The sequence below is a fragment of the Gavia stellata genome, chromosome 8, assembly GCF_030936135.1.
Source record: "Gavia stellata isolate bGavSte3 chromosome 8, bGavSte3.hap2, whole genome shotgun sequence".
Taxonomy (NCBI): domain Eukaryota; kingdom Metazoa; phylum Chordata; class Aves; order Gaviiformes; family Gaviidae; genus Gavia; species Gavia stellata.
In genome coordinates this window covers 30,595,284-30,621,232 of record NC_082601.1, presented here as the reverse complement: position 1 = coordinate 30,621,232, position 25,949 = coordinate 30,595,284, and the positions used below count along the sequence as shown (strand labels likewise).

General features: G+C 38.5%; 1 protein-coding gene across 1 annotated transcript; it reads left to right on the top strand.

Moving 5' to 3' along the window:
- The first annotated feature begins 37 nt into the window (after positions 1-37).
- Positions 38-25,115, top strand: FAM117B (family with sequence similarity 117 member B). Its single transcript, XM_059820635.1, has 8 exons — positions 38-641; positions 8,376-8,527; positions 13,388-13,480; positions 13,988-14,101; positions 20,179-20,322; positions 21,373-21,598; positions 22,445-22,565; positions 24,797-25,115. The coding sequence occupies exons 1-8, from the start codon at positions 38-40 to the stop codon at positions 25,113-25,115; spliced, it is 1,773 nt and encodes a 590-aa protein (XP_059676618.1).
- Positions 25,116-25,949: the final 834 nt, after the last annotated feature.

The window sequence follows — 25,949 nt, the reverse complement described above, 5'->3', positions numbered from 1 at the left end:
CCGACGGTCTTCCGTGAGCCCCGGCTCCCAGCGGACAATGTCCCACCAGCGCGTGAGGCGCAACGGCTCCCCGACCCCGGCCACCTCCCTGGGGGGAGGAGGCGCGGCGGCGGCGGGTGGCGGAGCGGGAGCGAGCAGCCGCCTCCAGCCCATGCGGGCCACGGTGCCCTTCCAGCTCAAGCAGCAGCAGCAGCAACAACATGGCAGCCCCACGAGGAGCGGCAGCGGCGCGAGCGCCCCGGGCGGGGGTCTCCCACGCGCGACGCCCGCCTCGCGCAGCATCAGCCCCACGCGCGCGGCGCCCACGGGCAGCGGCGGGCGCGGCGGCCCCGCCATGGCCACGCAGACGCCGGGGGGAGGGGGAAGCAGCGCCGCTGCCTCAGCGGCCGCCGCCTCCTCGCGGGGCAGCCCCACGCGTGCCGGCGGGGCGCGGGGGAGCCCCCCTCGGCCCCACCACCTACCGCCACCTCCCCCCCCGCCGCCGCCGCCGGGTTGCGGGCCCTCACCTTGCTCTTCTCCGGTGCCTCCGCTGCCGGAGGGCAGCGCGACAGCGGCGGGCAGGGTCCGGCACCGGCGGCACTCGCCGGAGCAAGGCAGGAGCTCCCCGGAGAGGAAGAGCCCCAGCTCGCCCGTCTGCAAAGGTGAGCGCTTCTGCCAGCCGACCTCCGCCGCGCACCTGCTGCCCGCCCGGCCGCTACTGAGGGGGCGCGGGGGGGGGCGCGCGCGCCGCCGTTACCTGAGGGGAAGGGAGAGGTGCGCGCCCAGACCGTTACTTGGGGGGGGGCGCAGCGGTCGCCGGGGGGCGCCGGGCCCAGCGGCCGAGGGCGCTTCCCGGGCGGCTGGGCGAGGCGGCTCGGCGTGGCCGAGTTTCAGCCAGCGCTTTACGGGGTGGGAGGGCTGCGACCGGCGGTGCCCTCCGCCCGGTGGTGTGCCTGCGAGCGCGCCGTGCTCCCGGGAGGAGAGGAAGGGACAGGGGCCGTGCCCAGGCTTGTGCGCGTTCTGATCTCTGGCTGGCGGCAGCACTTGCGAGGCGTCTGTGTGTTTGTTGAAGGGCTTGTTGCTTTTGTTGCTGCTCGGTTGCTTCCTGTCGTTTAGAAGAGGAACAGAGAAAGCCAGGCATGCCATGTGGGGAATTGTAGCCACTCCTGTAGCGCTTCTGTAAGTATTGCCGAAGGTTTCCTGATGAGAGAGAGTCAGTGGTGTAAGAGATGTGCTGAAGACACTTCGGCACAAGCTTGAGGTGAATTTGGTGTTCGGGGGCTGTTGTGATCTTCTCCCCTTTCTGTGCGTCTCGTGCCAGATGGTATGTGGTTTTGATCCAAGCAGTGTCCGCAAGCTAGTGATTGGGAAAACTAGCTAGCACGGCAGGCATTGCACATAGATGTAGGAAAGAAGTACTCAGTATCTGTCTTAGTAGTTACTCTCAACGTGAAGTCTGCAGAAGGACGTGTAAACTTCAGAGAGTGATGACGAGCTTGCGCTACAGTGAAGATAGAAAATAGTGTGGGGATGGTGTACATTTCATAGCAAACTGCTTTTTAATGTTTTTGAATAATTAAAGCATACTTACTGAGAATGCTGAAATTTAAGCAATACGTAGCATCTGGTTGAGGATAATAGAGGCTTACATATATAAGTCCTTTTTCTTCTTGGGATAAAAGTTTACTCAAAAATGCATGAGCGAGGCTTTGTGTTAATGTCCTCAAATCTGGAAAAATCTGTGACTTTTGAGATACCAAAGCTTACAGCTACTGTTTTTCATGAAATTGCATGTGGTAATCTACACAATAAAGTTGACTAATATGCAGAAGTGTATATGCAGAAATCTAGGACCAACACGATTCCCTTTAACACTTCTACTTCTCCTAATGTTGCTTTCCCCCTGTCTAAAATAATGATTATAACCAGATTACTGTGTTGGGTTTTTTCTTTTTTTTTTTTCTCTCTCCTGGCCCTTGAGGAATGATGCTGCCAAATTAGACAGTCATAACCAATTGCTACAGTACTTAAGCTAATGTCTGTGTGACTTAATTTTTCTTTTTTTATTCAGACATACCCCTTCAAGATTACCATGTGCCTGCTTGTTTGCAGCATAAGAGAGCAGTGCCACAAAGGCGTTCAGGTTCTGGATTAGGTTTTCAGCTTTCCAGATAAGAGTAATGTGGGTTTTTTAAGGTTATATTCTGAGGCTTTGGATTGAGGAACGTGTATTTTTCATTTGAGATTCTTGTTAATCAGTAATCTGAAAAACTATACACGTCACAAAATCCCATCTTCTTCCTGTGAACTTTATAGAAACTCTTGCCCAAGATACAATCTACTGGCCCGGAGAATGAGGAACAGGATGGCTAGCCTTGAGATCTAGGTTCAAAAGCTGTTTGTAAAGGCATGTGTCAGACCACTTAGGGTGGAAAAATTGCACCATCTTCAGATCATTGCGCAGAAGTCTGCTGAAGCCATGAGATCTTCTTTACTAGATCTAAGAATTAGCTTATAGAAAGAAACAAGTCATTTGACCACTACTGTGTTAAGATAACTCCACCAGCTTTTTACAAGATGTGTGAAAACAGAAGAGTAGTGTCCATTTAATTGCTTCCATGTGTTTAAATTTCTGAACAGTACTTGTATTGGCCCAAAATGCAAATTAAATCTGTTTAATACTGAGTAACATTTGTATTGCGTAGTCCAGTGCTTGATAGAGACTGAGTTAACTTAAATTTCTTCTTCATCTAGATGAGAAAACTTAGTGCTAGCTGAGAAAACTTAGTGCTAGCTGAGAACATGGAAGTGGAACTTTATTTTTGCTAATGAAGCTACAGTTGTGAAGCCGTGCAGGCCACTTCAGGGTATCAGTCAGAATCTACTGCAGAATAACTTGGGTTTTCCTGTTTCTTGTTTTCAGCTGATAATGGCTTTTGTTCATTCCTACAACTGCAGCCATGTTTTTTTAGATTAAAATGAACCTTGAGCTTAGACAAATGATAGCTTCTTCTGAACTTCGATACTGGTTCTGTAAGTAAGTTGTATGCTTTAGACTCAACTTCATGTTTTGCAGATTTTCTTTTTTTTTTCTGGGAAGCAGTTGATTAGTTTTGAACATAGTTTTCATCAACCTGCTTAACACTTGAGAACCCCAACTTGTGAATTTGCAATTGTGACTTAATAGCTTCTTTTGGGTTTTTTTGGTGGTGGGGTTTTTTGGATGGGTTGGGTTTTTTGCTTTTTTTTTTTCTTGTTTTCAGAACTGAATTGGAGCTAAATGTTGGAAATACTTAACTGAATTTTCTGTTGATGATCGGAAATTTACAAACTGAAGATTCCATGGCACAATTTTTAAATTTCTGTGCTTTTCTTGCCACTTCCCTCCTAAATATGACCAAAAGCCTAGATCTTCCTACTACCCATTTTTCATCTTTTACTTTCCCTCCCTGCAGTCTCCAGCACTTACTTCACAGACTTCAGCTTCTACTTGCATGTTAATGTGCTATGTCCTTTCCACCACTGGTGTGGCCGCATTTCTACACTGTGAGGTCTGTCCTGCAATCTCCAGTATTGGTTCAGTTTTCACATATGCCTCTCTCTACCTGTCTGCAAACCACCCCTGTTAGAAGAAGTTGGTTTGACCTGCTAGTAGACTGTTGCAAAATGAGATAAAGAAATGTGTATGTTCTACCTTTACTTTATTGTTATATTTATCTTGGTTTATCTACTGAGTAAGGATCAAATGTGATCTTGTTATTTGTGTTCTTATATAAAACACATCTTCTTGGAAGAGTTCAGGTGTTCAACTCCAAAAATGTTCTAATGCATCAGGATGTGTAAACAAGGAGGCGAAGACAGAGCCATGGCCATTCAGGTTGTGAGAGGTTTCTTTATGGGATACTGAACTTTCTGGTATGTTCCAGTTGACTGTACTGGACATTTAAACTCACTCTGAAAATTAAGGAGAAAAATTCGTTAGTTTTCTTCTGGAACTATATTGTCCTTTAATTATTTAGAATAGTCTATGGAAGAGTAATATTAAAGCCTACTTGTGTGAAAGGAAATGATGAAAATTGTTATAACAGTATACTGGAAAGTCTTAAAGAGTTCAGATGTGAACCCCTCCTTGGGGTAGGGAGAAGGAATGGAACTCCATTACACTCTTAAATTTCACTGTAGAATTTGTTTTAAGAATTTGGTGACACAATCATAGCTGCAAACCTGTCAACATTAATTGCCAAGGTTTTACAGTAGTTATGAAAGATACTACTGTAGGATAAGAGAATACAGAAGGCGCTGTGTACCATTACATGCCAGCTTTGCTTACCTAAACTGTTTAACAAATGGTAGGTGTAAAGAAAGTGAATTAATTTTTGCAGCATCATACTTTAGGTTTCTCGTGGCCAACAGTGCAGGGGAGTTTATTTGAATTAAAAATGTTTTTGTTCACTAGAATTAAGTAACTTGAACATCTTGGGCTTTCTGAGGTTTGGTTTTGCAAAACAACATTAATTCAGCCATTCTCCTATCAAGGGGTCATTTTGAATTACTAGAAGCAAAAGTGTGAGTAGTTCTTTTACATTTATGCGAAGATAATAGCCAAGATTGTCTTCCAAAGGGAATATACACAATTGCGCAGTGTGTCTGTTCGCAATACTGTCCGAGCCTGTTGAATACTTTCAAGAAAACATAAAAAGTAGGTGAAGCCCCTGAGATCAGTTGTGTTTGTGTGAGTTTTTGGGAAAAGACAGCTATATGTGGGAGAGATCCCATGAATGTCCTTTCTGAGGAAAAGGCTGACCAAAACAGAACAAAAAGCTCAGCTGTATGCCTAGATGCCAGAGCAGCTTGTTGGGTCTCGCTCTTTCTTACTTTTTGGATATCCCACCTGTATAAAAAGCTTCAATTAGAACTCTTGTCAGGGCATTTCGTGAGGTTAATGGTGTCCTGTGCTTTCCCTGAGGCTCTTTCTGCTGCTTGCTAGTTTTGTTTTGTTTTCTCATGGTATCTGTTAGAAGATGTTTCTTTGGGGTTTTTATTTTCCTTTCTGAAAACTTTAATTTCAAATACACAGGAAGATATCAACAGGACTGTTAAGATCAATCTTCAAGTTATCCTTCAGCAGTGATCCCTATTTTGCAGTTCTAACAACAGTTCTGAGTTTTTCCTGGAAAATTTAAAGAGGAATTTTCAGTGTTTTGTTTCTTAGAACTTTCTTATGTATAAGACCTTCCCTCTTTTTTCTGTCCTTTCTTTTATATATAGCCGTTTTCTCCCGTGAGGTATCCAATTCAAATGTATGTGTTCTCACGCTGTAATTTCCTAGTTCAGTTTCAGTTGTAATTGTAGTTGTAGGACTTGCATGTTAAGACCCCTCGCAAGTCAGTGCTCTCTTTCCTACCTTTCAGTTAGTTATTGGTAAGCATCTCTAGTTGTTCAGTTTTGCTCTTCAGTCACGTTGGTAGACTGTCTTAGCTTAAATTGCCTTCAGAGGTGCCTGACTTCACAACTGCAATACATGTGTGTGATGCCAGTTCTGTCAGTCAGTTGTACTGCAATGACTTGTGAAAACATGGTAACTTGCTTGTTTTTTTCCCACATTATGGACTTTGTTGATTTGTATTGTGTATGTTTTGTTTATGTTTTGTTCTATTATTTTGCTTTGTTTGAAGCCAGATTGCAGAAAGACTTTGTTTCTAAATGTATTTAGAGTAGTGGGGGATGGATAGGAGGGTTGATATTTATCACAAATACTGGTTTGAAGAGATAATCAGGCCAATTAAAACAGATCTAATATTTAAGAAGCATCTATTTGATGAAACAGCTCCATTGTTTTTCATCAGCCACAGCTGTTGTAACTGTTATCTCTATGGAGGCAGATCTCTTGTTATGTAGGTCACATCAAGGAAAAATAGCAGCTGAACACTTGCTTCAAGTATTGTAGAGGAAAGTGCAATGAAAACATTGTATATGTTCCCATTGAAATGTTTTGAAACAGCAAGAGGAGTTGTGTAGTAGACTTTGGCAATTTGTATTAAGACATGTTGTGAAGGTGGAAAAGTAAGTAAAAACATACCCAAACATCCTTGCCCCATCTACATAAAAGTAATTTGAAAACAGAATTCCTTGAAGGAATTTTTAAATGAGAGGAAAAGAGAGTACTTACAGGCTTTGTACCTTGAAGTGAGCAGCTTCCCTTGAACTTAAATAGTAAACAGGCTCTTCAGTTTTCATTCTTTCTGTTTGCCCAGCAAAATATTCTTTGCACTTTTTTGTGGGGGAGGGGAGAAGGTAATGGCTTCTGCTGCTTCAGTTTTGAAGCTGTCTGCTGCAGTGGCTTTGCAGATGATGTGACTGACTACATACACTTACTGATTTTTAACATTTTTCGCATCCTTTCTTTTTCCCCTTGGTAAAAAGACAGAAACTTCTTGAAGAGGAAGAATAATAATTCAGAAGAAAAATAAATAGGGAGAGTATGGAAGCTATTTCTGAGACAAATAACTTTGGAAGCAAGTGTAATTTTTAAGGAATGACACGTTGCATTCAGATGCCACATTCTCCCATGGTACAGACAAAAAGAATCGTTTTGAAATCTTTTGATACAAACAGATCCTTCAGTGTGCTGGACAGTGGTAGTAGTAGTCAGAGAATTTCGTTGATACAGGGGTCTTAAGTGCATGGTAACTCCAAAATTGAGCTTTGCTGCTACTCCCCGAGAACAGATCTGCTGTGAGCTCAGTAATAAGATTTTATCATTGTTAGTATTAGTGGAAATAAACCAGATGAGGTTTCTGGTCTGCTTTATGTGAATGTGGTTGATTATAGTGCTAATAATTATTTCCTTATAGTTTAATTGAAATATTTTCCACACTTTTAATGTGTACATTTCTAAGGCAAAATTTGCATGATGATATTTAATACAGAATGCCACTAGACTTAATTTGAAAGACTGGTGTTCCATGAGACTAAGATGTTGTTCACACCACTGAAATTTATACCTAACAGGTTTTATTACTATTTATGTATCTTTAGTAGATTGAAACAACTTAGAAATTGAATTCTGGACTTCTGATGGCAGTGTTTTTATTTCTGACTAGCAGTCAGACACTAATCAGGCACAACTTCTTTTGCCTATAAATGAGTTTATGTAGAATGCAAATTGCTATGTTATTCATACTTTTAGTGCAGAATTCATCCTAAAGCACAGTCAGGAAGGATATATGACTGAGTTTTGCCAGTGCCCTTGTAAAGCTTCCATCTGATCTCTGTATCATGTTTGCTGTCTTCTAGCCATTTGTTTTAGGCCTTTGTATTCATTATAGGTAAGACTAATACATGATTCTTTCAGGTATAATTCTGTGGGGCGTAGATGAATTGATAGTAAGCTTAGTTCATTGTGATCTCTGGATTTGCATTTTACATCTAGAATAGCTAGTAACAAATAATGTGTGAGCATATATGTATAGCTAAACCCTGGGTCTTTCCTGCTTGTCCATCTCTTTAGTTTAACAAACGTCAGTTACTATTTTGAGCAACCTTTCTTCACAGTGTTTACACTTATTTGCTTGCAGTGTAGTGCCATTTCACTTTATCCCGTCTGTCAATGATATATGAGATGCAAATTTTTGTTTTTAATTGTATTCTCCCTTCTCATGTTGCTTCCTGTGCTTGTTGTATTTCACCTTTTTCAGTAAGGGTTCCTGTTAGTAGCTAAATTGTTCTGAAAATTGATATCAATGTAAACACTAAAAATGAGGCGTTGCAGAACGTGTAGTGTCAGACAAATATGAATGTAGTTACCAAGTAGCATGTAAAGGGAGGAGATGTCTTGATTATCTTGTAAAATGTAAATCATTACCTTATCGAAGTTGACTTCTGGATCTTAGGGTTAGACATAACTCTATGAATCTGCCATATATTGTATACTGGATGGTTAATAAAACATGTCAGTTTATAGTGTCTCTTGAATTAAAGCAGGTGAAGGGCTGGTGGGATGAACTCTAAACTTGCTGTTGAATTGAAAAAGTTCAGCACAGATTTTCTTCGTTAGCCTTTATGTATGAGGAAACTTAGCTATTTTTATTTCTTCCAAGCCTTCATCATTTAAGAATCCAAAGACTGTTGCACATTTGAGGGAATAAATGGTGATGTGTGAGTACCAATGCAACATTTGTGACATAAGGATGTTTTTAAGGAAACCATAAAACCACATTTCATTGCTTATGAAAACTGAACAGAGCCCGGAAAAGCAAACTTAATTCCTATGTTAAAAGTATCTTGTTATATACTTAATAACATAGTAGTTCTGATTTGATATGGTTTCTTGTAGGCAATTAAAATAATTCAGTGCTCTGTTTTGCTTTCTTTCTAATCAAGTGTTCTTATTCTAGCTGACAAATCAAGACCACCTTCATCAAGCCCTTCCAGTATTATTCGCCGGACTTCCTCATTGGATACACTTGCTGCTCCGTACCTTGCTGGACAGTGGCCTCGTGATAATCACGGACAAGCTGCTCCATGTATGAGAGACAAAGCCACACAGGTAGGACAGATTTTTGTCTTTGGAGTGTTTAAATGTGAAAACAGGATTTAAATGTAAGAAGCTTGTCCCTTGAAAACATTCACTTCAGCTTTCTTGTTTGCAAGCTCCTATTCACTTTCAAATTGCAGGAGTCCTACGTTTGCTATTACGTATGTGAATTATTTGCATTCTTCTCGAAGAAAAGGCTGTGAACTGTAATATCTGTTAAGAGTTCCACTTTCTTATTGCCTCAGAAAACCACTAGTGTATTGCACATAAGTTTTCTCATTGTTCTTACAGTGTGCAGTACACTAGATTGCTCTGGTGTTAAGTACTATTTAGTTTAAATTTATACAAGAGAACTTAGTGACTCCTTGTATGTCTGTCTGTCTTAAAACTGAATAAAAAAGCTTCTGTAGTGCCTGTATAAAAGTTATTGTAGCCTTTTCTATGACAAGCTGTTCATCCTCTGGTTGTAAAAGGCTTTTAATGTTCACCTAGGATCTATGCACCAAGTATAGAATTATATACATTGAAGAGCTGCCTCATTGAACCATGAATGATGTTCAAATTTAGCTCAACTGGAAAGTATTAAGAAAGTACATGATTTGTCAATAAACTTCAACAACTTGACAAAACTTCACCAGCTTTTAATGATTCAGTCCTATGCCACCTGTAAAGACAGAACCAACAAACAATTGGATGAAACTGGCTTTACAAGAGCTATACGCTTACCATGACAGTTGTTTTATCATTCCCCTTAAAGGGAGCTGTTGTTACATGGTATCCTACTGTATGCAGAAGTTATTAAAGATGAATTTTTCCATAAAATACTCCAGTGTTTCATTTACCCTTCTGTGGATGCAGTCTGGCAGCGGATTTCTCTAACTTGTAGAGTGAAAGAAAGATCCAAACATATCAGATTTTAAATCCCTATTCCTAGAGCATGTTTTCTACAACAGGTCTCCACCAATTCCAAAGAACATCAGCAAAATGCAGTTGGAAGAGAAACTTGGGGCATGCTTGAGTTTGAGCCTGTCTTAAGTTTGGTAACAATAACAAAAATGTGGCAACGTAGGTTTCAGTGTGCTATCTACTCAAATGTGGAGGATGTTGAGCAGATATGTCTGCAGCATTGAATGTTACTGAATGGCCTTCTCAAGGTCCACAACATTTTGCAGAAAGGACCACAATTCAAAGGACAGATCGGTACAAAAGTAAGGTGTTTTGTTGGGGAGTATGCCTGCGTGGATAAGGTGGAAATAGAAACCAGTGAAGAAAGGAGAGCTGAGGAACAAGTTTTCTGTGTAGGAAAATGAATTGAAAAAATGGTTAGAAGTTGGGGTGAAAAAGGCAAGCAAATCATAGTAAGAAGAGGAGGATAAAGGAAGGTGTATGATATACAAGGAATTGTTGTTCATGCTTAGCTATTAAAAGGCATCATTAAAGGGCAGAACTAAACCAGTGTGGGTGCCTTAGCTATTTATTTTCATATTTAATTTCTTAGGATAATAGTTTTTTCAAAATACTTATATTTCTATACTGCTCTCAAAGTATTTGCTATATTCAGTTGATCTCTTTCAGTGTAGTTTTGGTTTAATCTGAGTCATGGTTGGGCTTTTATAATCTGTGTATTTTCCAGCTAGATTAGATGTCATCCTTTTTAGCTTACATTTTTCTTTTGTCTTTGTCTTCCAATTCTGACACATCTAGCTGCTGTGGTAGTGGGGCTTTGATATGTAAGGGGAAACATACCTGGAAAGATAAATGGGAAGACTGTAAAGGGCATTGGATATTTCTGCAGAATGAGTATATTTAGTGGTGACTGATGTTAGTATACTGCTGATGGAAATAGAATTACCTGTTTACACTTCCTAATTTAAAATTTGTCAAACCAGTAAAAAATTTTGGTATAGAAATGTGCATCTGTACATCCAAAGCTTGTGTTGATATGACACTGATGAGACATCGTTGCTTTTAATCTTTCTGGTGTGCTTGAGAGCAACCATTTGAGCTAGGGACAAGTTTAAAATGTGATTTACAATAGTTAGTTTCCCAAGATAGTATAGGCTCTCCATTTGTATTGTTTAGTGATTCTGAAGACGTGGTGTTTGGATGAAGTTTCACTTACAAGGTATTCTGGCTCCAGTGTGTAATTTCAGATTTCACAAAGTCTGATGTGAAATGGATGTGTTCAGATTTCAAAGGTTTAGGGAATAGGAATTGAATCTATTACGATATGAAAGATTTTCAAGTTGAGTAAGCAGGGTATCTTGATTCAGCAGGTTCATGACATAGGGAGTAGAGTCATTCAGGAAGCAGACTGGGAAGAGACAGCAATTAGTGACACACTTCGGCTTGCAGGCCTTTATAAAAATGCCCATAGGTCATTGCTGAGAACTGTGTAAGAGATTCCAGGTCATGCAGAGACTGTCTATATATCAGGCTCCTGCTTCAACTGGTTATTTTGATGAAGCCTGTCTATAAAAGCAGACTGAATTATGTACGTGCAGAATGTTTGTTGGATGATGAATAAGTGTATTATTGAGCGTCCTAGGGTCTAGCTAGAATTTGTACATGCAGATATTGTTTTAAGTGCTGCTAAAACAGGTGTTTGTGTCTTTTTTCCTTTGAGTCAAACCTGTTTCACTTTGCCTGTGGTTGTTTGAAATACAGCTGTGTCAAAACACAAGTTAAAATATGACAATTGCTTTGTATCTTTTTAATTCTTAAAAAATAATTAATTTCAACTGCAAAATTTTTTTTCTCAAGTGTTATACTGTCTGTGATAAATTTAGCCTTAAACTCATTTCTCTTTGTAATTCTAGAACAGGCAGAAGGATGTTGTGAATGGTAACAACTAATGAGCAAGCAGTAGTACTTTAAGAACCTAGAGAAATAGAAATCCCTCTTTGTCTATTGGTTATTGGGTCTGTGTTTCTTGAAAATAAGTATTGTAACCAAAATATGGGGAATAAGTAGGAGGAGACTTGCTAAAATAGTATTAAATTTCTGTCTTGATATAGAGGTTTCCTTTAACTTAATGTTTTATACCTACTCTTGCTCTAAAAAGATTTCTATTTGTTTTGAGGATGAGCATCAAAGCAACCTTTAATCATATAAAATTAATCAGATATTAATTTATGAAATAAGTCTTGAATCTTAAGTCAAAGTCTTGAATATAAATTAAATGCAAAGACTGATTAGAGTGGTAATTAGATTCCTGTAGGCAAGTGTAATGGTTATGCTGAGTTGGTAAGTTAGAATTAGTGGCTAAAACTTATTGTTCCAGGAGTTAGAGGATAGGATGAGACTACAAACTGACTTTTGAGAATTGACTAGACAAAGATTGGTACTTGGGAATGGGGGTTATAAATTATTCTATTTTATGATGAAGATAAGTGAGTACTTTTCTGGAAAAATAGATTCTAATGGATTCTAATTTTTCTATGAAATAGGAATTTCAAAGCAACCCTATAAACTTTATTATTCAGATTTGTCCTAGTTAGTTTTTTATTTGGAATGATGAAGATGAAAAACTACTGATAGTGGAGGTTTCATTTATATGAAACTTATATCTGTAACTGAAGCCGATGGGAGTTGCAATCTGTATGTTCAGAGTTACATTTTCCCTGCAAAATGAGGATTAATACTACATCATTGAAGGCCTTGTGAGTTTCTGTGTTCTGAGTACAGATGGGGTAAGTAAGGTCAGCTTGTCGCTTCCAAGCTGTTAGTCTCAAATGTAAGAACAACTGTTGCATACTGTACATGTGAAGGCTTTGAGGCAATTGAAGTTCTTGTCTGTAGGAGAAAGTGAGATATCAATGACTTCTAAGGATGAGTTAGCTAGATCACTGCTCTATGCTAAGAACTGCACTGTGGCAACAGTGAATTTAAAGGAATTTGCTGTCTCTTTCAGTGTGTAAGCTGCTTTCAGAAATCCTTCCCCCTGCTTCATTAGGTATATTTCTTGTGACTGCACAAAAATTCCTGATAAATGTTATTATTCCTCTTCTTAGAGCCTTTACAGTTCACTGCTTTTGAAGGCCATTCTGGACATGGTTAGGTGGGAATACAAACTGTCCATAAAGCATGCAGTATTATCACAGGCTTGCCTGTGCATTTGTTACCTTAAATAAATACAGTTTGTCTTAATGATACTTTGAATATCTCAGAACTCTTTCACCACAGTGTGTTTGCAAGTTTCTTTATTAAATGTAAATTACTTTGTTGGTTTAGTGGAACTAGCTTAGTATTATCTGTGTTGCTTTCTGCTTGGCCTGAGACAACTATGAACCTGAAACCCTTTGAGGCATTAATAAATTAATACCCTGCTTTGCAATAGCTCTACTGCTGCTTATAGGCTTTGCCTTCCTTTTTCTCATTCTTCTGAGCAAGAACATGATTTTGAAGCTGTACTGGTGCAGGCTTGCACAATGATTACACCAAGCTACCCTTGCTAGTGTGTCAGGAATAACAAGGTCAGCATTTGTGCAGGAAATAAAAAATACCATCTCCCCCAAATTCAGCACTGTCATACTGGTTCATCGGAGCTCTATAGCAGCTTGTGGTATATCTGGCTGTTAATACTGCCTTATGCTCAATAGTTTGGAAAGGGAACTAGCACATTCCTGTATTAGAGTAGGTCTGAAAGTTGGGGTTTTGTGTTTTGTCTTTTTTTTTTTAATTACATCGTTTCACTCCACTTTTTCATACTTTACTTGTCAGAAGGACTTCTAGTCGGTGACTGCTTTTCACTCACAGTTGTGAATCTAGCAAACCTTAACACTGTTCTCTCTTCTAATTTGTCTTAAAATATTCTGCCAGAAAGTAGGCATTACCTTTTTTTAATTAATAATGTAATCCTTTGTGCTGCAGACAGAAAGTGCCTGGGCTGAAGAATATTTAGAAAAGAAGAGAAGCTCACACAAACGTTCAGCATCATGGGGCAGCAATGATCAACTCAAGGAGGTCAGAAATGCTGTTATTTGAGATACCTTTGGATTAAATTTTTTACTGGTATGCACTGTTACTGTGAGTTTTCAGGAAGGCATGAATATTGTGCTGCTTTGTTTTGTTATACAGATAGTGGGCTTGGTAAAAAATAAGAAATAGCAGTTCATTTGGTATTGATTTCATATAATAATGCAGGACTATTAAAATTTTTAGTCTGAATGTGTGGGAAAGGAAGTGTCAAATGCAGGTGACATTCTTCATCAAAGGAAGAAATACAGCAGTGACCAAACTACTCCCAAACTTTATGTATTTCAAGTTCTTTCGTTAAACTTCCAGAGGTATCTTTTGGGCTGGTAGCTAACATGTTATATTTGCAAGAACTTGAGTCTAATTTAGTGCTGGCAATAATTATGAACATTGTGGTAGTAACTAATTTTAACTAAGTGATGTAATAAATTGACAAAACTATGTGTGTACCTGAATATATCTGGTGAAATCTAATGTGAATTTTTCCTTTATTAGATTGCAAAATTACGTCAACAATTGCAGAGAAGCAAACACAGCAGCCGACATCATCGCGACAAAGAAAGACAGTCTCCATTTCATGGTAACCATGCAGCCATTAACCACAGTCAGGTAAGGCTGTGTGCTTTTTGGACATATTGGGTAGCTAATACTATTTTTAACTCCTTTCAAGCCTGTGATTTGTCTTACAAGGATCTTAGAAATACCACATACTGCTGAATATGTTGTAGCTATGGGTGGATTCTAAGAAACAGGTCTGTTTCCTTTGACTTCCTCGAGTGTATGGGGTCCCGGATCATTTCGTTATTTGGCTGGGTTGGCTTTGAACTCCCACTTTCAAAGAATTATAGATAGTTAGATGCTTCCTTAAAGCAAGACTCTTAAAGTGCATTCTGCAGACTCTACAAAAGGATGACAGATAAGTTTAATCTAAGACCATAGATCATCTTTTTCATTATGCATTGCTGTAACAATTATGAATTTGCATGTAGAATATGGCATAGAGCAAACTGGTGCCAAAATGATACACTCAAATAAAATCATAGTTTGGGCTGATCACATTCTGTGTCTTCACAATAGCACTTGTCTAATCCTATGAGGAACTGATTTAGAGAGCTTACCTGACAAAAGGCTATTCAATGGGATTTTTATGTACTCTGTTAAAAGTGTTTATACTCTTGATGGCTTCAGCCTTTTTAAATTTTTTTTTTTTCCTGTCATATATCATGCCTTGAGACTTTAAGTAGTAATAACTTCAAAAATTGTGATGGTTAGGTCAGCACATGTTCTGTGTGCAGTTTTAGTTTCATCTCAAGACTGTTAATGAGGTCAGGTTCACAGAGAGGTAATATTTTTAGCTCAATTGATAGCAGGTGGAAAAAAATTACAGGCTTTTAGACTCACTGATCCTTTTTCAAATCTGTTTTGTTTGAGTAACTATAAGAAAACCGATAAGGAAGTTTGGTCATTTTTTCAGAAGAAAACTTTTTTCTCCCTTACTGATATCTCATGAATGTAGATTTATGATATACACACAATTGTTTTTAACAGTCACAAAAAGAATGAATCCCTCACAATTGCATTGCAAGTCGATGTAGTTGAAAGAAACTGTGGAACTGTCAATTTTGTGAATTGAGAAAGTACTTTGGCTCTGAAGCTTCTCTGCAAATCTAATCATTTTCCCAATTACTACTGAAATACAGTTAGCATTGTTCTAATAAATATCATACTTTGATACCAGTTAATGAAAACTGTTTCCTTTCCGTTGTTCCATCCTTACGGAAATAATTTAGGCCAGGTAGCGAAGCTGTTGTGACATGAGCATGTGTTCTGCTCTACAAGTACTTACCCATTCTGATAAAGGATGAAATAAAAAATAGAAAGGAGAACCATACATACAGTCCCGAGCAGCCAGATTCTTTTGTAGATAGAAGTCAGGTGTCTGAGTGAATCTGTTATACTTCAAGACTGGAAATAAGCAAGTAGAACCGTGTTTTGAATTTCTCCTGCACTGTTCTTCTTAACTCCTACTTTGTGTAAAAATCAGTAGCATCTTTTGTCTTGGACTGCTGTAGTTCATTTAATTAGGAGCCAGGATTTTTCAGGACGTAAGTGGCTCTTGAATTCAGTTTTCTATTAGTTTGAATTCTGTACTACTAGAAGCATTGTATTTAGGATTTTTTTTAGAATTACATTTCAAAAAATAACAATTTAGGAATTACTTCTTCAAACTCTTTAAATCTCAAAACAGAAACTGTTTCATCCTCCTCTTCTGTATAGCAGAATAGTTTGAATTTGAAACAGGCTGTCTAGTACAAATTCCTACATTTTGATCTGCTTTACTGAAGTACAGGTGCAGTGTAGCATGCTACTAATCTTAGCAACTGCTGTAGATCAAGTCAGAACAGTCCAAAATTATGAAAGAAGAAAGACAAGTAAATCGCCCAATCCCTTTCTAGGGGTTTTTGAGAAAGTTTATGAAAATTGGTGAGACTTTTTTTTAAAAAAAAAAAAAAAAGGCAGGTCAAGATACTTGATGCAGGTATTTTATCCAAAATCATAGAACTTGTTTGAAGATTTGTTCTGTGCTTGTGAGCAATTGAGGCATTTCAACCAAAAAAAAAGTGTACTGAGGAACTTGGTGTAGGCCCTTCAGTACACTGGAGCATTCCATGCAGTCTGACAGGTTTGGCTTGGTATTCTACAAACCTGTAGGTTTCTGTATGCTAAGCTATTGTCACATTAACATAAATAATCTTAGTGGTTTTTAATTTTGCAAATGAACAGTGATGCTACTTCTCTGAAAAATACACCCCAAAAAATTATGTATATAATTTTTTTTGCATCATAATTACTTTATTATTACACTAATAAAATTTTGCTTCCTGTATGGAGGTCTCTTGCATTCTGCCAAATTTTAAAGTGTGTGAATAAAATATTGCACAACAGATAATTAGTTTTTGGGCTTGTGAAACAGGCTATAAAATATAAACTGAGGCAAAGCAGCTTTTCCAGCATTGTGTTACAAAACAAACCATTGTTTTTCTTGGTAAATTTTGTGCCCGCTGTGCCGAGCTACTTGTGAAGGGCGTAAGTTACACAAGGCTTCAAAAAGAGTAAGTGAAGGGTTTAGATTAATGGCATTTAGAGGCTGCTTTCTAAGTCAGAGTGAAAATCTGTAACTGTAGGCATCAAGGGCAAAGTTCCTAGGCTTTCTTATTCCTTTCTAGGGAACTGCTAAGCTAGAATTTCTGGCAGCAGCTCAGTTCCTTCAGGATTTGTGAGAAGAACTGTGTGGAAACACTTGCAGTTAGTGATTAGAATATTTAGAAATTTTTTTACATTCCCAACTTGAGGGACACTTGCAATTGTTTACTCTAGAGGGTCATACAAAGATTTCTGAGCTCAAGGAGTTGGATTCCTGACAAGGCTGAGAAAATGTGTTAGGAAATTGCCTCAGTAGTCCCTTCACAGAAACCAGGTATACTCTGTTTAATGTTTTGGAAGTGGCTTACTCTCCTAGTTAAAATTAAAAGAAGCAATTCCAATGGATTTATTTCCTCTTTTCTTCTGTACTAATAAACACTTAAGCATTGCCACAATTCTTGAGTTTTCCCAAAATTTTTACAGTGATTCTTACCACCTCAGCCTCCAACTGATTGTTTAGTTGTGTTTCTCTCTTCTATGCTTTTTGTTTGAAGAAAGAAATCCACACAATCTCTATGGAATAAGTAAGCATGTTAGCTATTTCTGTCCCTCTACTCAGAATCAGGAAATAGTTGGTGAGGAATTTGATCACGTCCTTGCTGCTGACTACATTTTTTTCCAGAGCAATTGAATGTATTTTGTTTGTTTGTTTTCATGATGCCAGAAATGTTCCATTCTGCCTCTCTTTACAGGAAGAGAGGTTTGCAGAAAAATCATACCCTTCTCAGGTGATCTCAGGATGCTTCTGAGAACATTGGATTTTGAATTAATTGCATGGTACTAAATCTGTAAACAGGAGTCAAACCAATGGGATCTTCCCTTATTCTCAGTGTTAATGTAATGGAGAAACTAGAATTGAAGCCAGAGCTGAAGCCAGATAGAAGGATAAATGGATTAGGTCTTTCAGAATAATCCTTTTTCCTCAGTGCATGTGGCTGATGTTATGCTGCTACTTGACACTATGAACCATCAAGTGCCCTCCTTTCACTTTCCTGAGAAGCATGTGTCCTTAATGTGTTACCAGTTGATTGATCCTAAGCAACCACTAATATTGAGACCAACTGCATGCAGTTTGCAGTGGGTTGGGTTTTTTTGTGTGAGTCTTACCACCTTATATAGGTAGAACATCTCATTTTTAGAGTGGAATTACTGTGATGCATTCAACCTGAGATGGTTTGATGTTAATATTCAAAAGCATCAAAAGACCTTGGATTCTATTTAAAGTTCTGTTGCTTGTTGAAAAATTGGAAGAGCTTAGAGCATTTTTCTAAAATGCCTATGAACAGTTTAGATTTGTCATCACCCATATTTCATATCTCATGACTTTATGTCCTACCTGTAAGTTTCAGTACTCTAACTGTCCTGCACCAAAAATCCTTGACAGTGTGTTACTATGTAAGCACTGTAATTCTTATCCTGTATTTGGCACCTTGCTTCATTTTGTGCGTTCCCAAATACGCAGATCAGTAGTCAAAGGTTGGTAGCCTATTCCTGTATGTCAGGGGCCAGTTCCATGCAGACCTCTGTGAAGGCAGTATTTCTAATATAAAGTTTCTTGTTTTGAGACAGGTTGTTCCACCCCTGTAATGGTACCTTCTTCCCTTTCCATCCTCCGGCACTCTGGATTAACAAGTCATCCTCAGTCATGTACAGAATATTATTTCTCTTGGAAGTGAAACATGCTGTGTTGAACCATAATGAACTCTATTGGAGCAACTTGTGCTTTTCTACTTTGAGGTCTTCAGATAGTACTATGATGCTAAGAATTTCTGTGGCAGGCAATCATATTTAAAAGTGGAGAATTCCCAGGTTTTGTTAATGGCTGCTGAAATCTTAGACAAGCATGCTTGCGTTCTGCTTTCTACTTTTTAACAAGTTCAGTTTGTCCTAAGAATGCATGTATTTAATAACTGGGTACATAAATAGTCTTTATTTATGCCTAAACTTGTGCTAATATACCTGTATTATGACTGGATGTTGACCTGTATTAGTTTACTGGATTGTTGATCCAAGGCCTTGTTCGGAATGGAATTAGTAGGGTTGCTTTCTCAGACTTCTTTGTGCTTTTCTCCAGTGGTTTCTGTTTTCTCTCATCTTCAGGCAAGACTTCTGAAAGTCTTTCCAGTTTGGCCATTATGAGAATGTTTAGTTTTTGTTGACATAAACAGAGTCACAAGCATTTCCTGAACAGAAGCTTTTGTAGTCCTTGTGCAAGTCTCTCTTTTATAGCTATCCTAATGTTTTGCTTTACCAAAACCAATATAATTCGTAAGTTTTGCTGCCTTAGAGATTTGGGATTGTGAGAATAAGTCTGCATTATGAGCTGCACTTACAATTCTCTGGATTACATTAATTTTTCTAAGGTAGTTTTTCTGCCAGACAAATTTTGCATGGTTTTTGAGAATTCACATGCGCAGTTGCAATGCTTTGGTGTCTGTTTATGCACAGTCTTGTTACTTAGAGGAAAAATAAATAAAAAAACACAAACAAACCTCTCTAAAGTCCGGGTGAGAATGCTACCATCCTTCAGTCAGTAGAGGAGATGTTCTCAATCACAGCACACTAGGCCATAGAGTCTAGGAATTTTACACAGGAATTCTGCTGTGACTTTAAGTGTCATGCTGTTCTTTGAGTTGAACTAAATGTTCGCAGGAAGTGTTCCATTATCTGCAGTAGTGCCCTGCATAATCACCAAGGGGGTGTGGGGGTTGGGGGGGGAGATGCTAATGGAGAGGATGGGAAATCTCTAGAAGTTGTGGTGTACCAAAAGGGGCTTTGGAAAACTTCAGTAACATGTTTTCTGAGAATGGAGTTTTCATGCATACTTTGAAACACTGGATTTTTAAAATGTCGATTTTCATTCTGAAGCAACTATGTTTGGGTTTGGGATCTTATCCTTTCTGTGGAAGTCTTCCTAAACTGTTTTGTCAACCTTTTATTCTGGCTTCATACAGTTACTGTGTTGGTCTTCATTTCTTGCATAGTGCAATCTTGCATTTGTGGAATAATTTTCTTTCTGTATGTGACATGTTACTGTACATGACAGCAGACTTCCATTAAAATACAATTTAATGAAATTATAAGTGGTAAATCTAACAGTGAAGGAAGTGAAATTGTGGTACAGCTCACTTCAGAAGGAATGTGAATATATTTTAAAGGCTTCAAAATTACTTACATTTAAATGTTTACTGTTAAATTTTCACTTGTAAAGCAACGTCGAGCTGGAGGCAGACCATATCAAGGGAATTTTTGAGACTAGATTGTTGCAAGCTTTTCCCACTAGAAATCAGAATTGAAACAAAATTCAGATGTCTGTGTCTTAATTTAAGGCATCCATTTTAACACAATCACTATAGTTTCATGTAAATCCTTGATAAAGAGGTATAGATGTGTTCTGTTTAAAGGCTCACTTTTGAGTAGAAATAGTAACTATGTTTTGTAAGTAAATGTACATTGCTTTCTCGCTGTCTCTGGTTCTTCAGGCTCCCATCCCAAAGAGTGCTCTTGTTCCTGTGATACCTATTACCAAATCAACAGGATCACGATTCCGAAACAGCGTAGAAGGACTGAATCAGGAGATTGAGATAATAATTAAGGAGACCGGAGACAAAGAGGAACAGCTTGTTGTATGTATCTGCTACCATGATTACCTTCTATAATTATTTTGGTTTTGCTTTGAGGTTTTTAAGTCATGAGCTTTATTTTGCACAGTTTTTGAAATTTGTCTGGAATTAATTTTGCTTTCTTTTAATAAAGGTAGTTGAAAAGTCTTTTGGAAAGCAAAAAGAAGGAATAAGTTAAAGCTTGAATCTGAACCTTTTCCTCTGTGATTACTGTGATGCAATTAGTTTTCCAATAAAATAAGAAAACTCAGTAAAACAGGGGAAAAGACAAGGTCTGTGTTGAGAATTTTTATAGTAACTTTTTCTTTGCTTTGCCCCTGCTGAACTGTCCCCATCCCAGTTGAAGCACAACTTGCCCATTTTTAACTTTCATTTTATTTTTAGAGGTAAATTTAGTAATAAAGTATCAGAAATACAGGCCACGAAGATGATTAAGGGACTGGAACATCTTTCATATGAGGAGAGGCTGAGAGAGCTGGGACTGTTCAGCCTTGAGAAGAGAAAGCTCAGGGGGATCTTAACAATGTGTATAAATATCTGATGTGCAGGAGGAGGGAGCTGGAGTGCCCAGTGACAGGTCAAGAGGCAGTGGGTATAAATTGAAAAACATTAAATTCAATCTGAACACAAGAAAAACACTCTTTTTTTTTTTTTTTTTTTTTAATGTGTGTGGGTGATCAAAACTGGAGCAAGTTGCTCAAGAGAGGTTGTGGAATCACTGTCCGTGGAGATATTCAAAACTTGACTGGACACAGTCCTGGACAGACTGCTCTAGCTGACTCTGCACAAGCAGAGCTGTTGGATTAGATGATCTCAAGAGGCCCCTTCCAACCTCAGCAATTCTGTGATTCTGTGAAATCTTGAAGACTTAGTCTTAAAGTCCTTAGTTTCCAAACCTGACTTATTTTATTTTCTGTTGGAGTCTTGTGTAATGAATAACATTTTCTACTTCAAACAGTTTTATGAAACCCAAAAAACCCCTCAGCATTACTGGATTTAAAGAAATTGCTAACCAGACAAGAGCAGCCAGCTGATACCTTTTATTTTTAACAGCCTCAAGATATTCCAGATGGGCACCGTGCACCACCTCCGTTGGTTCAGCGTAGCAGTAGTACTCGCAGCATTGATACTCAAACGCCTGGTGGAGCAGACAGGGGTAGTAACAGCAGCAGCCGCTCCCAGTCAATATCTCCAACCTCATTTCTTACTATCTCTAACGAAGGCAGTGAAGAAAGTCCATGTTCTACAGATGATCTTCTTGCTGATTCCAGAGATAAAGGTACTGTGTAGCTTTAAGAGTTCAACAGTGCTAAACTTCAGCTTGTTGCTATGTCCATGAACATGTAGTAAAATAGGGGGTCTGTTTCCCATATCCATGGAGAAATGATAGAACTTTTTTTTTCTTTGTAAGTGATTTGTTTTTTTAAATTGCTTCAAATACTATGTGTGTGCACACATATCTAGTGCTCTGTAATTGAAGCTGGATAGATGTGACTGAGGTGTGTGCTTCCCAAACAAGTTTTTGTTTTTAAATAATAGATTCTTTAAGTACTTTAAGCAAGTTGAAGAAGCAAGAGTGTATGGCAACAGGTGGAAGAGCAAAGTAGGCTAGTCCTGTTGCTTGTGTCAGGTATTTTTTTATGATCTTGGACAAAATGGGCAACCTTCCAGCATTTCATACATGCACCCATAAAAGTTTTAACTGTTTGGGTTTTTTTAATTGTTCTTTTTTACCAGAAATCTTCTTAGATATACTAGGAGAATTTTATAATTCAACATAAACCTGTTCTGGTTTTTAAGGAATATGGCTTCTGCTCATTTCTTTTAGCTAGACGGTGACAGCACAGGACCATACATTCGAGTTTGCAGTTACAAACTGAAAGTATCTGGGAATGAACAGAGATTGCAGAGGAGCCTGAGAATGATATAAGGAGAAATAGAATGGAGGAAAGGGATTGAGATAAGAAAGCTTATTTGCAAATTAAGACTTGGAGGCGAATGAAAATATTTTAGTTTTATAACATTGGTAATGAAGTGGGTTTCAATTTGGGGGGCATTTAAATATAGTTACTGGGGTTTTTTATAGTGTGACACATTTAAGTAATGAGATACTCTGTTCCTGCAGAGAATGGGAATAATTCTCCCTTGCCAAAATACGCTACCTCACCAAAACCCAACAACAGCTACATGTTCAAGCGTGAACCTCCAGAGGGCTGTGAAAAGGTGAAAGTCTTTGAGGAAAGCTTGTAAGTTGATCTTTACTACATGAGAAATAACATTCAACATTCAGAGTTACCCACTGGTTTATTGATTTTGTGTCAGATCGAAATTATTAGTCCAGTTGCTAAAAATGTGCTAACAGCCTGATCTCTGTTTTGTGTGACTATATACTGGTATATATGCATGTATTTTATTGCTGGAATTTTGTGTTAAAATCTTGAGAGGCTTTATTTTAAAACCAGCATAACTTGAGAAGATTGTCTCTTACCTGGCAGATAGTAGGGGAGAAACTCAAATAATCAGGTACAGAGAGATGTAATAAGAAGCTGTAATGCAGGTGCATGAGCTAATATATGTCACAGCTTGACATGCACATCCAGTAATCTAGACTCTGAAGACCATATTCTTTCACAACTACACAGATGTAGTGGAAAACTTTTAGTGACAGAGTAGTGAATTTGACCCTGAGTATTTGATGCTTTGGTTATTCTGAAAAGGCCAACTGTTGTTATTTGGGAATATTCTGGGGGGTTTATGTTTTCTTTTTAATGTCAGTGGAGTTTTTATACCCTTATGTCACTTGGATGCAAGAATCTTAACCTATAGTTAAAAATTTCATTTCATCACACAAGGAGTATAATTTGGTAATAATTCTCTTATGCCTATATTATCTCAACAATGCCATCTAGTATAAGTAGTAATTAAAAAAAAAAGCTGCCTTTGTGTATTTTCCATCTCTGATCTCTGTGAATGGATTTTGAGAGGTCTCTATGGCCTCTCCATAGCAATGTGAAAAGGGTTACAGTAACTTAAGTTACCAGTCTCTATTTTAGATTGTGTAAGCTATGTTGCCAACAGATTAGATAGTCTTCACTTGCTCCAAGAACATACTCTATTGTGATCTGACTTGCATTTGCATTTCTTTTTGGATGTCCTTGCTGCATAGCTGTAGGACTGTTCTGCTATAGAGTGAAACAAGCTTCTGTAGAAGTTTTTTTACCTAGCTATGGCAGTCTCATGCAAAAATCTTTCTCACATCTGGTACTTGCGTTCCACGTGGACATGGAATACATGAGTGTAACTATTTAAAGTTCAGCCTTTGTTTAACATTATTTTATTTTGAAGTTCACAGGATTTTCATTTGGGGAAAAAAAAATTATAAATGGGGCTGGATTTTCTGGACACTTGGAAAGTCACCTAACATGGAAATGTACCCTATTTCATGAACAAAATTACTTTTCAGAGTAGAGATAGGCTTGCTTGGCCTAGTAGAATGAAGATAAAGTGCATATAGCTGTCTAACAAACACTTGGAAGAGAGGGGGAGGTTATAGGCTAAAGGACAATGCTGGCAACAAGAAAAAATGAGTATAAATTTCTGATGGTCATTTTCCAGCAGGAAAGAGAGGCTTTGGAACAGATTCCTGTAGTTCTGTCTTAAAGTAGAGTTAGATTAGCTTAGTAGATTTACATTGCAGAGTTAGAGATAGATACAGAAGGCATTCCTGTGATATCCACAATTTCTCTTCCAGCTCTGTCTTTCATAAAGCATGTCTTTGAGTTGGCTGAATTATGTGCTGAGGTGGCAAAACTGCAAGTCAGGATCTAAATGTGTGTTACACACTTCCTTCCCAGGTTATAGGTACTTGATCATGAATGCCACTTTGGGAATACTACATTTTACTTTCTGCGTTGAGTTTTTAAGTAAGATGGGCTCATCTTTTACAGAGGTTCAGGCCACACTCAGGTGAACATGCAAAGGAGGCAAAAGTCTGGAAAAGGGGATCCCCCTATGATCATGAACAGCTCTAAAATAAGCAATATTAGGAACATTGCTATGCCAGCTTTCTTTCATGAGGCTTGCTGTGTAAAGAGTGTTTATGTGTGGGGCAGAACTTGTTGGGTTGTGAAAGTTTCTGGAGAATGCGATCGAGAATACTTTCTCATATATTCGATATGCCAATTCATGGACAGGTTTTGTGATCTGCAACATGAAGTTAGTGTTTCCCTTGGGTTTGGAGACAGCCTGCCCTAAGAACGTGCTGTTTATCTCATAGTATATATAAACAAGCAGTTTAAACCATCTTGCCATTTGCTGTGTGGTCCGAGTGTCATTAAGGCATTATTGAGTAGCTGAAATACTTCAGGTTTAAACCTCAACTTGTCTCTGGTGATGTGTTCAGCAATACATACCTGCCATTGACAGAATTTGATTGTTCAATGTCATTTTAAAGCTATTGTGTGTATTTTATTTCTAGGCCAAAGCCATTGCATGAAATTCCAGCCTTCTACTGCCCTGACAAGAACAAAGTGAATTTCATTCCTAAAAGTGGCTCTGCTTTCTGTCTTGTCAGCATCCTCAAGCCTCTTCTTCCCACACAGGATCTCACACTTAAGGGCACTACACACAGCCTGACTGTCTCCTCCAGCATGACGCCCAGTTTGTTACAGCCCATTTCTATGGCCTCTTTGTCAACAAACACAGATCAAGACAGGATCTCTCGTGGAACAAGTACAGTAATACCACAGACCTCTATACTTCAGCAGACGGGACGTATTGAGGAAGCTGAAGGATAGATTTAGATTGTCTTGATATTTTTCTGGGCAGCTACTGGGAAAAAAATTGGAACCAGTTGACTGGACCTTTCTGATCACACTATTTGCATTGTTTTAACAATTTAGGGCACTGTCGTATTTGAACTGTTTGTATAATTGACAGTTTGGTAGCACATTGAGAAGTTTGGGAGGATGCAGCAGCTGATACTCTGTTGCACTTTCTGCTTATGAAGACTGTTTCTGTTTATCTTCTGCTTTTTTAAACACTGGTGAAAAAAAAGACTGTCATAATCCTTTGCCATTTAAGGACCAGTTGTTGTGATGCTGATGTAGACTTTTTCCCCCATTAAAACAAAAATCTCAAGACCAACCAGCTGATCCCATTTACCATTGTAATCTGAAGAGGGAGGGGCAATCAGATGGTTTTGCAAGATGTCTTTTGTATGAAAATGTGTATTTTGTAACAAAAATTTGCCTTTTCTGGTGCATAGCAGATGGTGTTTAGAAGATACTTCCCTGGTGATGATCCCCCCTCCACTTTTTTTTTTTTTGGTAGGGAAGGTTCTTTTTTACTTGGCTGTTTTACAGCTGCTGGGACCAAAGGATTGCTGAAGTATTTCAGCAGTCTCAAATTATGTGATCTTGCTGAACAGCCTCAGCCCTAAACAAAATAAGTTAATACGTTTGAAACTTATAAAACAGAGGAGTATCCAAAAAGCAGTGTTAGTATGTAGTGTACTTTTTTTTTTTATATTGGAAGTTTGTGCTCCAGGTAAGTCACATTCTTAAGTCTCCTTCTTTCACAGAATTTCCACCAGTGTTGGTTTATTGGCTGGAAAATTGCATTTCAAAGCA